This window comes from Ptychodera flava, chromosome 12 (genome assembly GCF_041260155.1).
Source record: "Ptychodera flava strain L36383 chromosome 12, AS_Pfla_20210202, whole genome shotgun sequence".
NCBI lineage: Eukaryota > Metazoa > Hemichordata > Enteropneusta > Ptychoderidae > Ptychodera > Ptychodera flava.
The window spans coordinates 33,229,908-33,245,284 of record NC_091939.1 but is presented as its reverse complement, the minus strand read 5'-3'; the positions used below and the strand labels follow the sequence as shown (position 1 = coordinate 33,245,284).

At 35.3% G+C, this 15,377-nt stretch overlaps 1 protein-coding gene across 2 annotated transcripts in view; it reads right to left on the bottom strand.

Moving 5' to 3' along the window:
* The window catches only part of LOC139145680 (protocadherin Fat 4-like), a 42,646-nt gene that overhangs the window by 25,033 nt on the left and 2,236 nt on the right, over positions 1-15,377 (bottom strand). For both annotated transcript variants that reach the window (XM_070716979.1, XM_070716978.1), the window contains exon 2: positions 134-341. In XM_070716979.1, coding sequence (XP_070573080.1) covers positions 134-341 — 208 coding nt within the window. The remainder of the gene's footprint in view (positions 1-133; positions 342-15,377) is intronic.

The following is a 15,377-nucleotide window of genomic DNA, read 5'->3' as shown; positions in this document are numbered from 1 at the left end:
ACTAAGAAGTTTTATTGAGAGTGCATAATCATAATTTATTGACAGATTGTATCATGTTTCATCAAAGAAAAAAATTTCTCTTCTCTGATTCCATTACCCATCTCCATTGCACATTGATACTCATCAACATTACCTTTGAATTTTCCTATTTATGTGATCACTCCAGTAAATGTATCCCGTTGCGTAATCAAAGTCCAGCGCCACCACATTTTGTAGGTTGTTCACTATTGTCTGGTAGTTTGTTCCGTCAAAGTTGAGCCGTCTGATGTCAATGCTGTTGGCAAATAGAAGGTACGGTTCTGGCTGGAAAGTCTGCTGGCATTGTGCGATGTGCAGCAACACTGAAACGGTAACACAAAAAAATGTATTGTTGAGATGTGGTAGAGTCTGCTAAAGTATGTATAATCTGTCATCAAATACAGATCAACATTTATAGACGTACCATTAAAAAATCATAAATTTGAAAATAATTGGGTAATGATCATACAAGGTAACGTAAAATTATTATTAGTACATTTACCATCAAATTTCAAATCTATGTGTCTTTAGCAAACAATTCTTAAACATGACAGAACCACAGCTTTGAAACTGTAATAAAACAACCTGTTGCACATTATAATGCATTTCAAAATATATATCCTTCTCCCCCCCACACACATACACACACAGATGTATTTCATTAATCTAGAAACAAGGCGATAAATTAAATATATATGGTTGTTATATTAGCATTGTTCTCTCCATTGCCAACTGCTGTATAGAAGAAAGCCTCCAGGAAATACAGCAGAGATTTCAACAATCACCTGTGCTATTTTGGAAACACACTGGTGATGTAAAACCCCCACACACAAAAAAGTACTTTCTATTACTCCTACAGATGTATGAAGTACTATTGTGTTGTGATCTGCTGACCTGTCAACAATTCAAGGCAAATAGTTTTCGTATTCATCACCGAAGGCCCTAACAAAGATGCTGAATAGCATTTCGTGAACAACAACACAGCCCATCACCAATGGGATTACTAACCCCAACTCTAATCCTAGCCTTCACCTTTCCCACTTCACAATCTGTTAATTTGACATCGTACAAATGACATCATCGCTCATAGTTAAACATTTCTGTCACTTGTATTTACACACAAGTTTATCGCAATCTGATGTCATAGCAACATGGAGCATGATACTAAAGAGCCTAAAATGATGACCTTTTAAAAAACAATAGCGAAACACGCTTGAGTCAACATTATATCTGTTAATAGAAAACACTAATTGACAGTCAGCATGGCATCTGACCAGCAATATGACATATTGGAAGAAGAAAGTCAACACAGAATGACAGAATAAATAGCTCATATTGACCACGCTGAAAGATGGTGCCCTATTCCCTAATACAATGAAAACATATCTCCTTTATGCAGTATCATGGATATTCTGGTCACATACAGTGTTGACAAAGCACAGAAAAGTAAATTTAATGGCATGGATTAACTAGTGTGTGTACGCTTTGCTAGCTACATCACAGAACCCATGTTTGTACAATTGTTCAGATTTCTACCTACCATCAAGACAATATTACCGAGGCTGCTAAAGTCTGGATTCAACATTTTTCTACTATTAAAAGTAGAAAGAACAGTACAGATCAAGTGTTTAAACTCATCATGCAAAAGAAAAAATTCAGGCTTTCAAATCAAATTGATATCACCAAGATATAACTCTGTTGATAGGTCATCTTGAATTTCATTTTCATTTTCAATATACAAAGGCACTTATTAAATATCTGTGTACACGCTCGTCACTGAAAGTTCCTGATGATGGTCATGCATGACCTTAGAGTTCCATTAATGCAATTACACTGGGTGTTGATGTCAAAACCAGCATATAATGGTTTCTACTTCAATTAAGATACATCATAATTAGCAGACATATCAATTGAAAAGTGAAAGTAATTAAATTAATTGGTCAACATATCTTGTCTCTCATTGACAATTATCTTGATTCACTCAATTAATGCAATTAAGTGTACAATTTATCAATAAAATGCAAGTCTTTGTAGTATATAATAACATATCTTGTTACAAAAACTGTCATTGCAACCCTGATCATTATCATCATAGTTGATAATGATTCTTTGTTATTCAGTTCATTATAACATTTACATTTTTTTAAATAATGTACCCCTCCTAAACCATAATGGATGAAAGCAAACTTTGCATGACATAATGTATGAGACAAAGCAAAGTATATTATGGCGTGCAAAATTTGCTTTCATCTGATATAGATCATGAAGGTGTTATGTAGGTCATTTCCCCCCACACTCATCATGACCTGAGTTCAATTAGTCTAGAACATTCTCAAGGTCACTGCCCTTAATGACCTCACAACCTTGAATTCAATTAGTCATGTTTGGAATGTTCTGGAAAGTTGATTAGTTGTGTAAGGGAGATAATTTTAGAACAGTAATTAGCATGTCAATAAAAGTTCTAGATTGTTCTTATATGCCTTTATAAAAGGGACGTGCACAGCTTCCAGTCAGACTTTTGGGATCGTGTCTCTTGTGTGTTACTAAACTCCAGCAGTAGTCATTCTCAAGACTTTTCAAGACCTTCACTGTCAACGCTGGATTTATACTGTGGACTTTGTGCAGCTTCAAGCCTGCAAGCCAAAGGACTGTTCATTCATCCGACTGACTGTTACAACTCTGAGACTGGAGCTTTGCCGTCCCAGCTGAGATAAGTAGTCTGTACACTTTTAAAGCTTGTACTCTGTCCCTAACTTAGCAATTAGTTTTGTTTTCGTAATAAATTTTGTTTAAACGGAAACTGCTGAGTTCACCCTTTTGTTCGTTTTCTCTGCACGTAACAAAGGGGTATATTTTGCGATGCGAGTGAATTTTAAGATGTAGAAAAAAATTGGGCCACAATGCTGGATAATAAGATATATTATCAGTAATAATCTGAGGGGATGGCATCACAAAGCTCACTGATATTGACCCGGGGGGTATTGACAGAGCTATAATGTAATAGTAATGAACAGTTTCATGCCAGACAATTTTTGATGTATACCACTAGTAGATTGAAGAGTACAGGAGAATAAGGTTGAATTTTTGTTGATTATAAGTACATATGATGTGTTTGACTCACACTAAAATGAACTAGTGGAAACCACAGCTAACAGCTCTACAATAAATTCTTGAGTATATAAGCATATGAGAACCCTTTCAAAATATTTCCATATACTTGACTTCAAAACATACTATTTAACTGTTCATAGAAGGAAAAAAAATCACAAAAAATGCGAATTTCTCATTATTAACTGCACCTAAGGCGGTTCAGTGACCACAAGTGACCACAACCTAAATATCTGCTTTTGTGAAAGACAAACAGTTTCCTCACTAAAACTTGTTTTCTCGTTTTCTCTAGCACATTAACACCATATAAAAGACCATGGTCCCTCCACAAAAGGACCATGTATAAAGACATCCAAAACGTGAAGGATGCAGGGTATTCAACTTCCTTACATTATTAAGCTGATTAATCTCTATGACTTTGAATCCCACAAAACGGCTACAAAGCAGGACCTTATGTCCAGTTAAAAAAGCTTTATGAATGTTGTGTGTGGGAATACTTTTGTGTATTTTTCCCGATGGAATTGACCATATGCTGAGATCTGTACAATGACAACAAAGAACTTCCTACCATCGCAAATTGTTGTCCTGGGAAGGTCAAGGTTTATAATGTCATGTGCCATAATACGAACCTGGAAAGGGTCAAGGATGGACAGGCATGCCTCAAATTAAGACTTATGATTGATAAATTTGGATTTTGGCTGCCATGGCTAGTAACATTGCAGGTGCATTTCAAAGTGTCCAGTGTTTTGCTGGTTACCCAGCAAACTGAATAGCAGAGATCAAATAAACCAACAAGTTGTATATTTTTACACTCATCCACAAAAAAACAAAGAAATCAATAAAAGACACTCACATAAAATTTTACTACAGGAAAAAAAAATAAAAACAGTGCAAAGTTCACGAGAAGTGGAGCGCCTTCTTAATTATGCTTATGCAATCAAAGCATAAATGCTAAGACCTTAAATCTATCACATTTTGTAAAAACATTGGTTAAAAAAGTTTACTAAGCAGTTGAAGTTTTTATTCAAAGCTATCTATTGAAGATGTGTACTCACTCACATGTATTTGTACTCCGGCAACGAGTACGCTTTTATTTGTATAAACAGTAAATACGCTCATATAACATAATTACCTCTATGTTGGCTACCACCATTGATGTAAACAAGTTTAAGATCCATAAGTTAAGTTTTTGTTCATCCTGTAACTGCTTGAGAAAGTGTTTTTTCTGTTTTTCACAGTATGGTAGAATTCAAGGGCATTTCCTGAGTAAAGACTTATAGTGTGGAACGAATGTCCTCAGAATCTTTTAAAACCAGACCGTGTGTACAGGTGGGTATTGTTTCTGGTTTGTAGTGATGGCCACTGTGCAGAGATAATGACACTTTGTTAAAGCTGTCATTATGTCCTGTCCTTGGGCCTGAACAGTCTGTATAAATCTTTGTTAAATTGTTTCAATGCACTGTTTGCAAAACATCCTCTGTCTGGTACAGTAAAGTTCAGATAAAAGTTTGGTGAACGTGACTAATATGTTACTTGAGTGACACAGAGCATAAACAAAACACTCAGCCTAGGGGATTAAGAAATACCCAGTATGCCATGAGGTCATCAGCGCATCTGACCAACAAAAGTTGACCAAAGTTATCACAGAGGTACTATTCAGTGAGCTAGGGAGCCCTGTAACCTAGGGATGCCAAGAAATACATGCCTCTTCCCTTGTGATTTAAATTATCTACTGCATGGCTTCCATTATCAACGATGTCACAGATATCTAATTGGTGCCATTATAATTATTTTCAGTTTCTTTTGAACCTGACAGAATTTTTGAAACTCAAACACTGACAGAAAGTTAATTAACACAAGAAGTATAGTCACCCCTGTGGGAAAGTACAGAAAGTTCATAAAGCCATACACAAACTTTTTAAGGAAGATCAAACCCACAGGTTTTTAAAAATGTTTCTTGTAAATTTTTGAAAACCATTGTGGTGTACATGTTGAGTTCTAATTTGCGAGAACAATAATCAAAATTGTTTACTTCTGTAGGATTAATAGACAGTAGGATTAATAGTCAATCTCTTAGAGGACACAATACTATTCTTAGATGACACTGAAAACTTATGTTGAGTTATGCTATGTGTTTGGAGTTTCTGAGTTTCTTTTAAGGTAGAATATGCTTCGGGAACAGATATGCAGACTCCCAAACTTTTGCAATATTCTTTTGGCTTTCCACTTGTCGGGGCTCACTTTGAAGCTCGTGGATTAAGTAAAGGTTTACCGCCTTAGTTTTGTGAAAATCAGGAATTTTATTTTCATACATTGAGTTAACATGGGGATCATCCATTTTGAATTTCAAATATCAGTAAATATTGAGTAATTTGTTTCTCTAATACTAAAATTTGCACAATGACCCCCTACTTTATTCTTGATGTTGAAAGTGAATGGTTGAACGTTTCATTGAAGAAAGTTTGAGCAAAAGTTTAAGCTTCCAAGGCGGGAACAAAACTGTTCACAAAAGATATGATTACTGCTTGAAAACTATTCCTTACAGACATGTAGAAGGCAAACTTCATACAGTCTCATGGAAAACAGTCATACTAGGGTGTTTGAAATGCATAGATAATGTAGACTTAATGCACAAGGCTACTGAAGGTTATAATACATGTCCTGTGTGTTGTGAATGACTTCATCAAGCCGTCTGCAAGTCTTCTTGTCATTCACTGTACATGCAATGATCACTCTGTGATCATGCCAACTGATATCAAAACAAACTGAAATCCCTTATTTCAGAAGCAAAAGCAGATGTTGAAACATTTTGAAATCAGAACAGCCTTAAATTGGTTTCAAGACTTCTATTGGACGATATGTTTATAGATTAAATGTGTCACCCGGCTATGACTGGCAAATAAAGGCCTGTAAACACACATCTGTAAACACACCTGGGTAATGGTTGTCAACACAAAGCATAGCATATGTATGACACACTCCAGATCCTCTATAAAGTAACTGCAACCATTGCTGCTTCTCTCACACAGATATGCAAACAAGAATTGTTTATTGTTGTAGTTTTTTCTTCCTCCTTGTTATCTTTCATGACCGTGATTCCACCATATCTGTACTGTTTCTATAACCACCTCCCCATATGCTTCATATTTTCCCTTTTGCTGGAAAGTAGAACCTCCCTCCTCTTTCTCATCACTTTCCCATACTGCGTCATTGCCTCCCCTCTTTTCCCAACCCATCTGCAAAAGTAGACTAACAGTTCACTTGCCACCACCATTCAGTACCTACCTGTCACCATATGAAATCCTGTATCAATAACATCCACTCAAATCCGGAGCGGAAAACACATTCAGAGCCTACCACAAAGCAATGAATAGACCAAATTGTAAAGAACATATGGGATTCTGCTACGAAAACAAAATTATATAAAAGAACACCATCCCGTTGACCTAGTTTAGGAGCCAACTGAACTCTAAATTGATAAAAAAACAAACTAATACATTACACATCTGCACGTGATTTTACAATGACAGAACTATATACTTTCTCTTTTGAACAATATGCCATTTTCTTTATCACGGCAAACCACACAAAAATACAAAGTGAAAGGCTAACACGACCCTGTCCTCAGCTATCCACCCCTCTAAAATGCATTCGCAAACACCCACACACACAAGCCTAGATCACAAAATCATGTGACTTGAAATTAATTTCACCTTAAAATGATGCATTTTACGGTAGAATGCACCGGGAAAGATAGTATTCTGACTCACAAAAAAGTAATTTGTTGCTATGCTGCTTGCATGAAAATATTTTGATGTTAAAAAGGTGAAGGTTTTACACCATTTTTCCTAAATTTTTTTGGTGAATTGTTTGTCTAGACCAAAGCTTGTTTGTGATTTGTTTGTCTACATCAAAGCTTTCATAGTGACACCCAATTTATAGTTTATTTTGAAAGAGAATGGTTGACAGTTAATTTCCTTAAGAAAGTTTGAACAAAGTTTAAATCTACCTTTAATATATGAAACTACATCAATGGTTAGGTATTAAAATCTGCATGATCACCTGTAGAGCTAGGTCATGAACAGCCAGATCTTGCTAGCATCATTGCATTTCAAATTCAACAGGTCCAACTGACCAAAGTACAAATATATACACTTGTGTGATAAACAGTGTAAGTGGGACTTCAGCAAACAAGAGCGCAGACGAGGTGGATTTTTAGTAACTGCACTGTTTGTTAACCAAGAAATATTAAGTGGATTCAAAAATCTATGAATAATTATACAGATTTGCATCACAACAGATATGTAAATTCGTTATCAAATCACATGAGGATCCATTAAACAATTTTCTTTTCAAATTCCAGCCTATCCAGTACAAACTTTTCCCCCAAACTCCACACTGAACTCTGTCAAGCAATGCCAACATCAGCATTTCCAGAAAAGTACCCAGAATTCCATTCTTCAGGTAATACTACCTGAATTAGCGAACAGTAAGGGTGCCACAGACATGTCATTGTGCAATCAGTCAGACTAAACAAGTTATCTTTTCCATGGCTGCCTTAACGAAATACTGAGTCTATATGTTTTGTGCATCTTAAGGGTGGGGTTCAACTTTTACCTTTAAGTAAGTGATACGAACAATGCCGGTCCAGACATAAGAAGTCTGTTCAACTCTGCTACTATTCAATTGTCTGTGAGGTTAAGGTAGTATGTGCCTAGAAAGTGAAAGACGTCAACACTCGCTGAAACTTTCCTCAATTAAACCTTTATCCATCTTCTTCCCAAATCAAGAATAAAAATCAGGGGTCATCGTGCAAAGTTTGGTACTAGCGAAATAAATTACCAAACAATTTATACCGATATTTGAAATTCAAAATGGCTGCCGTACCTCAAACCCTATGGCAGAAAAAAATTTTTCAAATTTCAAAAAAACTAAGATGGTGGAAAGTTTTCTTACACCAAGAGCTTTAAAATGAACCCCACAAGTTATAGATCAGAAAAGAATTGTGAAAATTTGAAAGTCTGAATACTAGTACATTCTTGCCTTAAGAAAATTTGCAAGTAAAAAACAATTAGCTACCAATTTCTCTTTGAAGCAGTCTGTATTTGGAACTGGAAATATGCAAGGCCAGTCTAAACCATACCATTATCTTTTCAGTCTTGAGTGCTGTGTTAATGTAAGGAAACAGTCTACAGTTGTCTTATTAATTTGTTTTCTTGAAGCTTTTTGTCAAACATGTTCATGTTTGCCGTTTTGAAAGTTGTTAAGTTTATTGCAGGCAGCTCTTTTCCAAAAAGGAGCTCACTTAACCATTTGACCAAGACATATCTTAGAAAGCAAGCACTCTGGGAACTAAAATATTTATTTCAGCAACCTTCAAGTACGAAGTAATGAATTACTTTCTTTTGCTCACACTAAGACATTTAGACATTTGTCATCAATAACAATAAACATAGCTGGTGTGACTCTTTAGTGTAAGTGGTCTGATTAGTTCTAGGAATTACAATCATCCTTTGACATACAATTGAGGAAATGCAAAGCACTTTGTTTATGTTCATCCGATGATTAAGAAAATGAAAATATTTTTATTATAACATGGATTTCCTGTTTTTTGCTATTCAGCTGACCTGTCAAAGTATGAAATTATCAGCAGAGAAGTCGAAAACAAATTAAACTGCTGTGTATGCCTTGATATGGATTACAATGTTTATGTTATAAATCAAGCAGGGTCTCGTTGTTGATATTGATAAACAACAAAAAATTAAGAGCTTTTTGTTCATTAAAACTTTATTTCTCATGATTCGTTGGATTTTCAGAAACCCATATAAGAGCTGTATTGATTGTCTTTGGAAGATTTGATGTTTTGCAACAGCAGAGAGATCACATGATATGATGAAGCAAAAATGATGACGCATTGGCGACTTCTGCAGGTAACTACGGCAAAAGAATGTCAATATTGTGCCAGCATGATATACAAACAATGTTAAAAAAGAAAAGTTGTGATTTTTCACAGTACTTATAACATATAGGTAAGCTTTTTTGCGCAAGCTACTCAACAAATAATCTCAGTACCGAGATGTTGCCAATTTTCAATTGTACAACTTTAAAAATACCCTGGTTGCTGGTGTTCTTTTTAGAACAAGTGACAGCCAGTTACAAGAATCTGCAGCTAAACTTTTGTCTTTGTAGTACAAATGTCTATTCCGGCAACAGGATAGAGTATAAAGAAAGCTACATTGTTCAGGACAGGGTGTGGCTGTAATCTGGTAACGGTGTAACTAATCATTTATAATGTCATTCATCCTATAATATATTATACACTGCCTTGACTCCTCTACCTCTCATCTGTTCTCAACAGGTCAAGCATAGACACAGAGGTCACGCTGGGTAGGGTCAACGAATCCTCAACAAGGAACTGGTCCCTGCTCGCATAAACTGACAATTGAATTCAATATAATGCTTAGTATTTTTCACAAAGAAGAGCCTGTACAATTATCTGGGGACCAGATTTTTTTTTGGTTTTGTTGACAAGTTTCTCTGCCTTGCTATGCATATTTAAAACAAATCTCTCTTTTCACACATCAGATGTAAAACTTCTGTGGATTCTGATCAACATGCTATATCCTTGATGACATCACGCTAGAAAAAGTCATCAGACATGATTATAGGGACAAAATTGCTATCTTTTCAAATTACTTCAGTCACTTTTGTTTTTGTGTGAGAAGTTATTTATGTTATGTTGGTATGGTGACAGTCACAATATCATTTTCAATAACAAGAAAACAAATTGCATGTGTGTTATTCCCGACTCCTCTAGAGTTCGTCGCATTCCTCCTGTCTATCTTGGAGGAGTTAAATTGAATTTTGTTACAAACAACAAGTATCTGGGTTACGTTTTAAATAATGTTTTCAGAGATGATGAGGACATTGAGCGCCAAATCAGCACATTTTATGTAGCAGCTAATATGCTCTTGAGAAATTTTTCTCGATGTACTTTTAATGTCAAGTGCATTCTTTTCAAACTGTATCAACTGTATGGAGATCCACTTTTGATTAAATACTCTGTAAACGTTAGTGAAAAATTGAAGGTCGCTTACAATAATGCTGCTCGTCTCTTATTTGGGTACAAAAAACAACGCAGTGCCAGTTTCATGTTCGTATCAAACAGAATTGATAACTTCGGTGCTTTGCTTAGAAAGCAAATTTATGGTTTAAGACAGTGACTGATGAAATGGAGCAACGCAATTGTGTGACAAGTGTGTGAGTCTCGGTATTTCACATCTGAGATCATGAAATTATGACAACCTTATTTTTGTTTATTATGACAACTGTATTCAATTCAACCATCATTTACTCACCTAGTAACTTCTCTGTAAGCTTTTTTTTTTTTTTTTTTTTTTTTTTTTTTTTTTTTTTTTGGTAATGATGATATGGACGGCAAAGTCCGAAATAAAGTCTTAATAATTATAATAATAATTATGTTGTCCTGCTGACTGAAATCTATTGAATGATCAATCATCAGCACTGTCATACCTTGCGTGTACAATGTAACTTGTAAATATGCTGATGACATAATTTCTAGTATGTATAATAAATTATCTGTCATCAAAGCATTTATATCTATACACACAGGGAGGGAATACAGATCTGAGGACTGACAGTTTAGCGTATTTCAGTAAGTAGAACAACATGACTAGTTGCTCACATGAAACAAAAATAAACAAAAATAATTTAGAAAGATGATGATTAAATTGTCCCTGTAGTCTGGCCAACCTTTAGTTTTTGCAACAAAATTAACACACACATACAGTTAACACACTAATGACTTCTTGCCAAATATTTGGAGTTTTTTAAAAAGAAATGAGGAAAAAACTGCAGCTGCAGAAAGTCAAGGTAAAACATGACTAGAGATAACTGAAATGTGTCATCTGTTACAAATTGTTTAATTATGACAACTTACTTGAGGAAAGAAAGTACAGCAGCACTTAGTGAACATGCGTGCATTCAATGGTTATCTATGGTAACATATTGTCATGTATGCAAAATTGTGTCACAGCTGTGGAAAATAGGCTAGGGTTATTAATTATGTAGCAATTATTTAATAAATATGTTACAAATAACTTTTAACAACATGAAATTTCAACTACAATCAACAGGTGGTCTGTGACATGACTTTGCCTTTATCATGGACGGCTTTCTCACCAATTTTATTCAATTTATATTTTTTCAGTCAAGTAGAAAACAAATGAAGCATGTAAAGAGACTTATAAATAAAAATTTTATATTTTTGTCATCATCAAAACAACTGCTATGTCATTGACAACAGGTGGTTTTTTAAGCCTAGGTGATCACAATTCCTTTTGTTCTTTATCAATCTGCCATTCATTGACATATTGTCTACTGCAGTCGACACACTGGGTTTATCAAGCTCTACAAAGGATCAATGTAGAAAACCTAATATCACATACAGATAATTGCTAAAAGTCTAAATTATTGCTCTGATTCAAGTCTGTGGGGGTCACTATGCCTTTAATGTATTTTCCACAACCGAAACAGTGAACACAGGAAAAGAGATACAGTGTATCCAAATAGTGCATTCACATCTATTCATCAATGTAACAAAATCTGATGCTTTATTTGTTAATCAATAGGGACTGTTATGAAAGACAAATATCAGTCAATGCTGAAGACTGATCTATGACTCACAGAAACCATCAGAGTACTTTTATGTCTGGGATAATTCTGTCATTAAAAAGTACACCCAGACGTTTCATCTTTTCTGGATCATTGGTCTGCAAGGTTGACAAGACAATGATTGTGCAGACTACCGATTATCCCTCAGGGCGTTAGATTTTTATTTAAAGCAGTTAAAAGAACAATAAGCTGTTAGTTTTTAATAATAGCTATTGATCTTTCTATTCATAGCCCTCAGAATGGGGAGAAATATGTTGCTTTCCATTATGTAGCCAGACTCTTTAATCTGATTGGCTGTTAGCTCTGATTGCATATTTGTCTCATTAATTTACTGTTATACCAGAAAGATTTTGTCAGTTCTCTTGTTGTCTTCAGTATTTCATGTCCCAGCTTGCATTTTGTTTGTTTAAATTTGCAACCAAGTTAATATGAATATACTATGAACATGTGCAACATTTCCTAAAAACAAAAAATCCAAGAACCTTCATTAAAAACCATTGTCAGGATTTGGTAAAGCTACACAGAGGAAGTTTTTTGTTTTTTGTTTTGTTTTTTCAATGGAAAGGCCATGGGATAATCTTGATCCCACTGTGTTCCGGTTGAAAAGATAACAGAAGTGCGTCAAATGACACCTGCCTGCCTAGACCACAGGCCACAGATCATAGAGTAGACCACAGACCATAGAGTACGGTATGTAACAAGTATCTGTGTACAATAATCACACTCATAAAGAAATAAGAAAAAGAATTGTTCTGGTGAGGTATGAATGCACACTACAAGTTTCTTTAAGGCACCATTGCCTGGAACTTTTGACGTTTGAATTTCCCAGTACTTTTGTTCAGTAAATAATTTTTTTCTTGCTCAGAAAGTCATGTTGAGTGTCTATTGTTTAATAGTCTGTGTGTGTAATGGCTGCTGTTATTGTTGACAACTGAATTCAAGTTCAAACTAAAATTTATTTGCTGACAATAACACTGCATGCTGTACAAAATGCATTTGCATTCAACATCCCGTATATCCTTCTTTTTGGACAAAAATCCAGAAATATGGTAAAATCTTATAGCTTTCATCATATTCACATTTTACCATAATTATCTGATGCAAAAACAAGATTGCCACTACTATAAATAATATCAAAAGGCATTTTATGATAGATCTTCCTTGCTGAAGCAATTTAGCAGCCATCCATTATGAAAATTACCACATACAAAACATACTGAGTTTGCCTACTTAAATTAATTTTCAATTGATCAACATTGTAGTGCAAACAATGCAATGTATTATGAATTCAATTTGCTAGTATGTATGGGGGTGTAAGTGAGCATCAATTACATTTCATATGTATTGGTTTTTACAATCTATGACCTATTCATGGTTCAAAGTCATAAAGATATGCAAATTATTATGCTATGGCTCTTCTACACATACAAGCAAAGTTGCAAGGAATGGAGGATGTGTTTTCCATCAAGAAAATTTGTACATAAAATGGACAAATATCAGGAAATATGAGAATATGTGTAATGGTAAAATACCACTGACAAAATTTTTGTACATATTTTAGTTTGCCAGCATATCCAAATGTCCGGGTTTAAATTTCACGATGGCAGACATTTTCAAAACAATACAATTCAATTCAGAGATATATCAGTCAGAAAGGAAATGAACCTTCCCAGAATTCCTCAGTGGGGAATCCATAGCCCTAGCACAGCCAAAGCTTATCAATTAATGAATGAGTGCGTTTCTTTGTCCATTGAGATCTGTCTTCCATTGTTACAGGAAGTATTTTTCCTGCAGATGTTGGTACTTCTAAGCTTTGAAATTTCCTGTTGTTGAAGTCTCTTTTCATAAAAACCAACTCAAATATCTTTCAGCTGCTCTACAAAGTAATTTTGCAAGAAAATACATTCCTGCGAATAAGCACATTTGGCAAAATGAAAAAGTCATAAACCTGATGCCTGTACACTGGATGGATAATTGCAAGATGTAACTATACAGAGTTTTCATCAGGTAAACGATAATTTTAGAATCGGCACTATCCCTCCAAATACCAAGCAGTAATTTACTTCATTGCTTTTCAAGATACAAGGTGACAATTACAAAAGCAAAGGCCATCCCTGTATTTGACCCACTTTGCAATAAAAACAATAAACAAACAGAGAGGTGCAAAATGGCATCTCCCTGTGAGGATATTTCACCAAAAATTCATTCCTTCTCAAGGGTACCCAAACAAAACCTTTAATAAAGGTCAACCGGACAAATGGGCATCTGAACTGAGGGGCATGCATTGAGGGGTATCTATTGTTGCTTTGGCAGAGAGGCCATCCATACAAAAGTGAAGCCACAGCATGTCTGTGACAAGGACTGTTACTGGTTCCGGCTTGTATGAAAACAGAATAGGTCAACTCCTCCTTGAAACTATATTTCTTTCAGACAACAATCCCTGTTCACAGTTTAAGGACATTTGATGACATATAGTGCACCTTGATCTGATTCAGGGGGTGTCACACTAGCATCCTTCTCTGTTAGAGTTCACCTATGAACCAAGTCCCACTGAAAAACTCTTGGAATCATGGCATCACCTTAGTCAAGTTTTCTCATGCAAAAAGCTGCAAATAGGCATTTTTAATATTCATGTGAGAAGCCTTATGAAAAGCCATAAGATGAAGAGTTGGTCACAACTTTTTAAAGCGCTGCCGTAACTTTGTGTATTTTTCAACTGCATTCTGCAAACAGACAACTCTAGATAATCTGATATGATCATCATTAATCTTGAAACTACCTTACAGGGATGATGATGCGTTTGCGTTTGGACAAAAGTCACTCAAAATGTATGGTGATGTGATTTTTACAACACAACATCCATTCTCCTTACACATCAGAAATTAAACAGAAAATGCAACATGTTTCAAACTGTGAACAAATCTTTAAGAGTTGATGGTGACCATGATGACTATCACATGAAGTACTTTTTCAGTTCATGCTTTCCTCTGAAATCTGGCAATCTGTTAAACATCAAGTTTGTAAAGGAAAATCAACATAATTTACTCATCCTTGCTCTAACCATATACTTTTTTTTCATAATTCAAATGAGCATGCATGGGAATGAGGGTACCATTCAAGGTAAGGCTATTGTGATCTAGTAAAGTTGTGATTTTTCCCAACACTGTCCTCAAGGCCATTCTATTAGCATGTGAACTAAAAAAAAGTTTTCCATTGTGAAGAAAACGCAACAACTTCCGTCCTTCACATGTAAACAAAAACAGCTCAGGACTCAATGCTTTTGTCAAGTCATCCTAATGCAAAAACAACTCACTCAAGACTCGCCACTTCCTGTCTCCACCTCCTTCCCTCCCATCCCAACCTCCTTCCCTCCCGAGGGGGAAATATCAGATATCATCAATCATTAGAGTCCCCCTTCCCTGGATTATATCTTCAAGTTAAGAAAGTGGTTCTCAAGGATAGTTCCAGACACGCTTTTTTATATAAATATACTGTGCCAGGCAGTGCTCAGTGTTTAATGGGAGCAATGAACAATGAGGGGGACGTGACAAACAGAC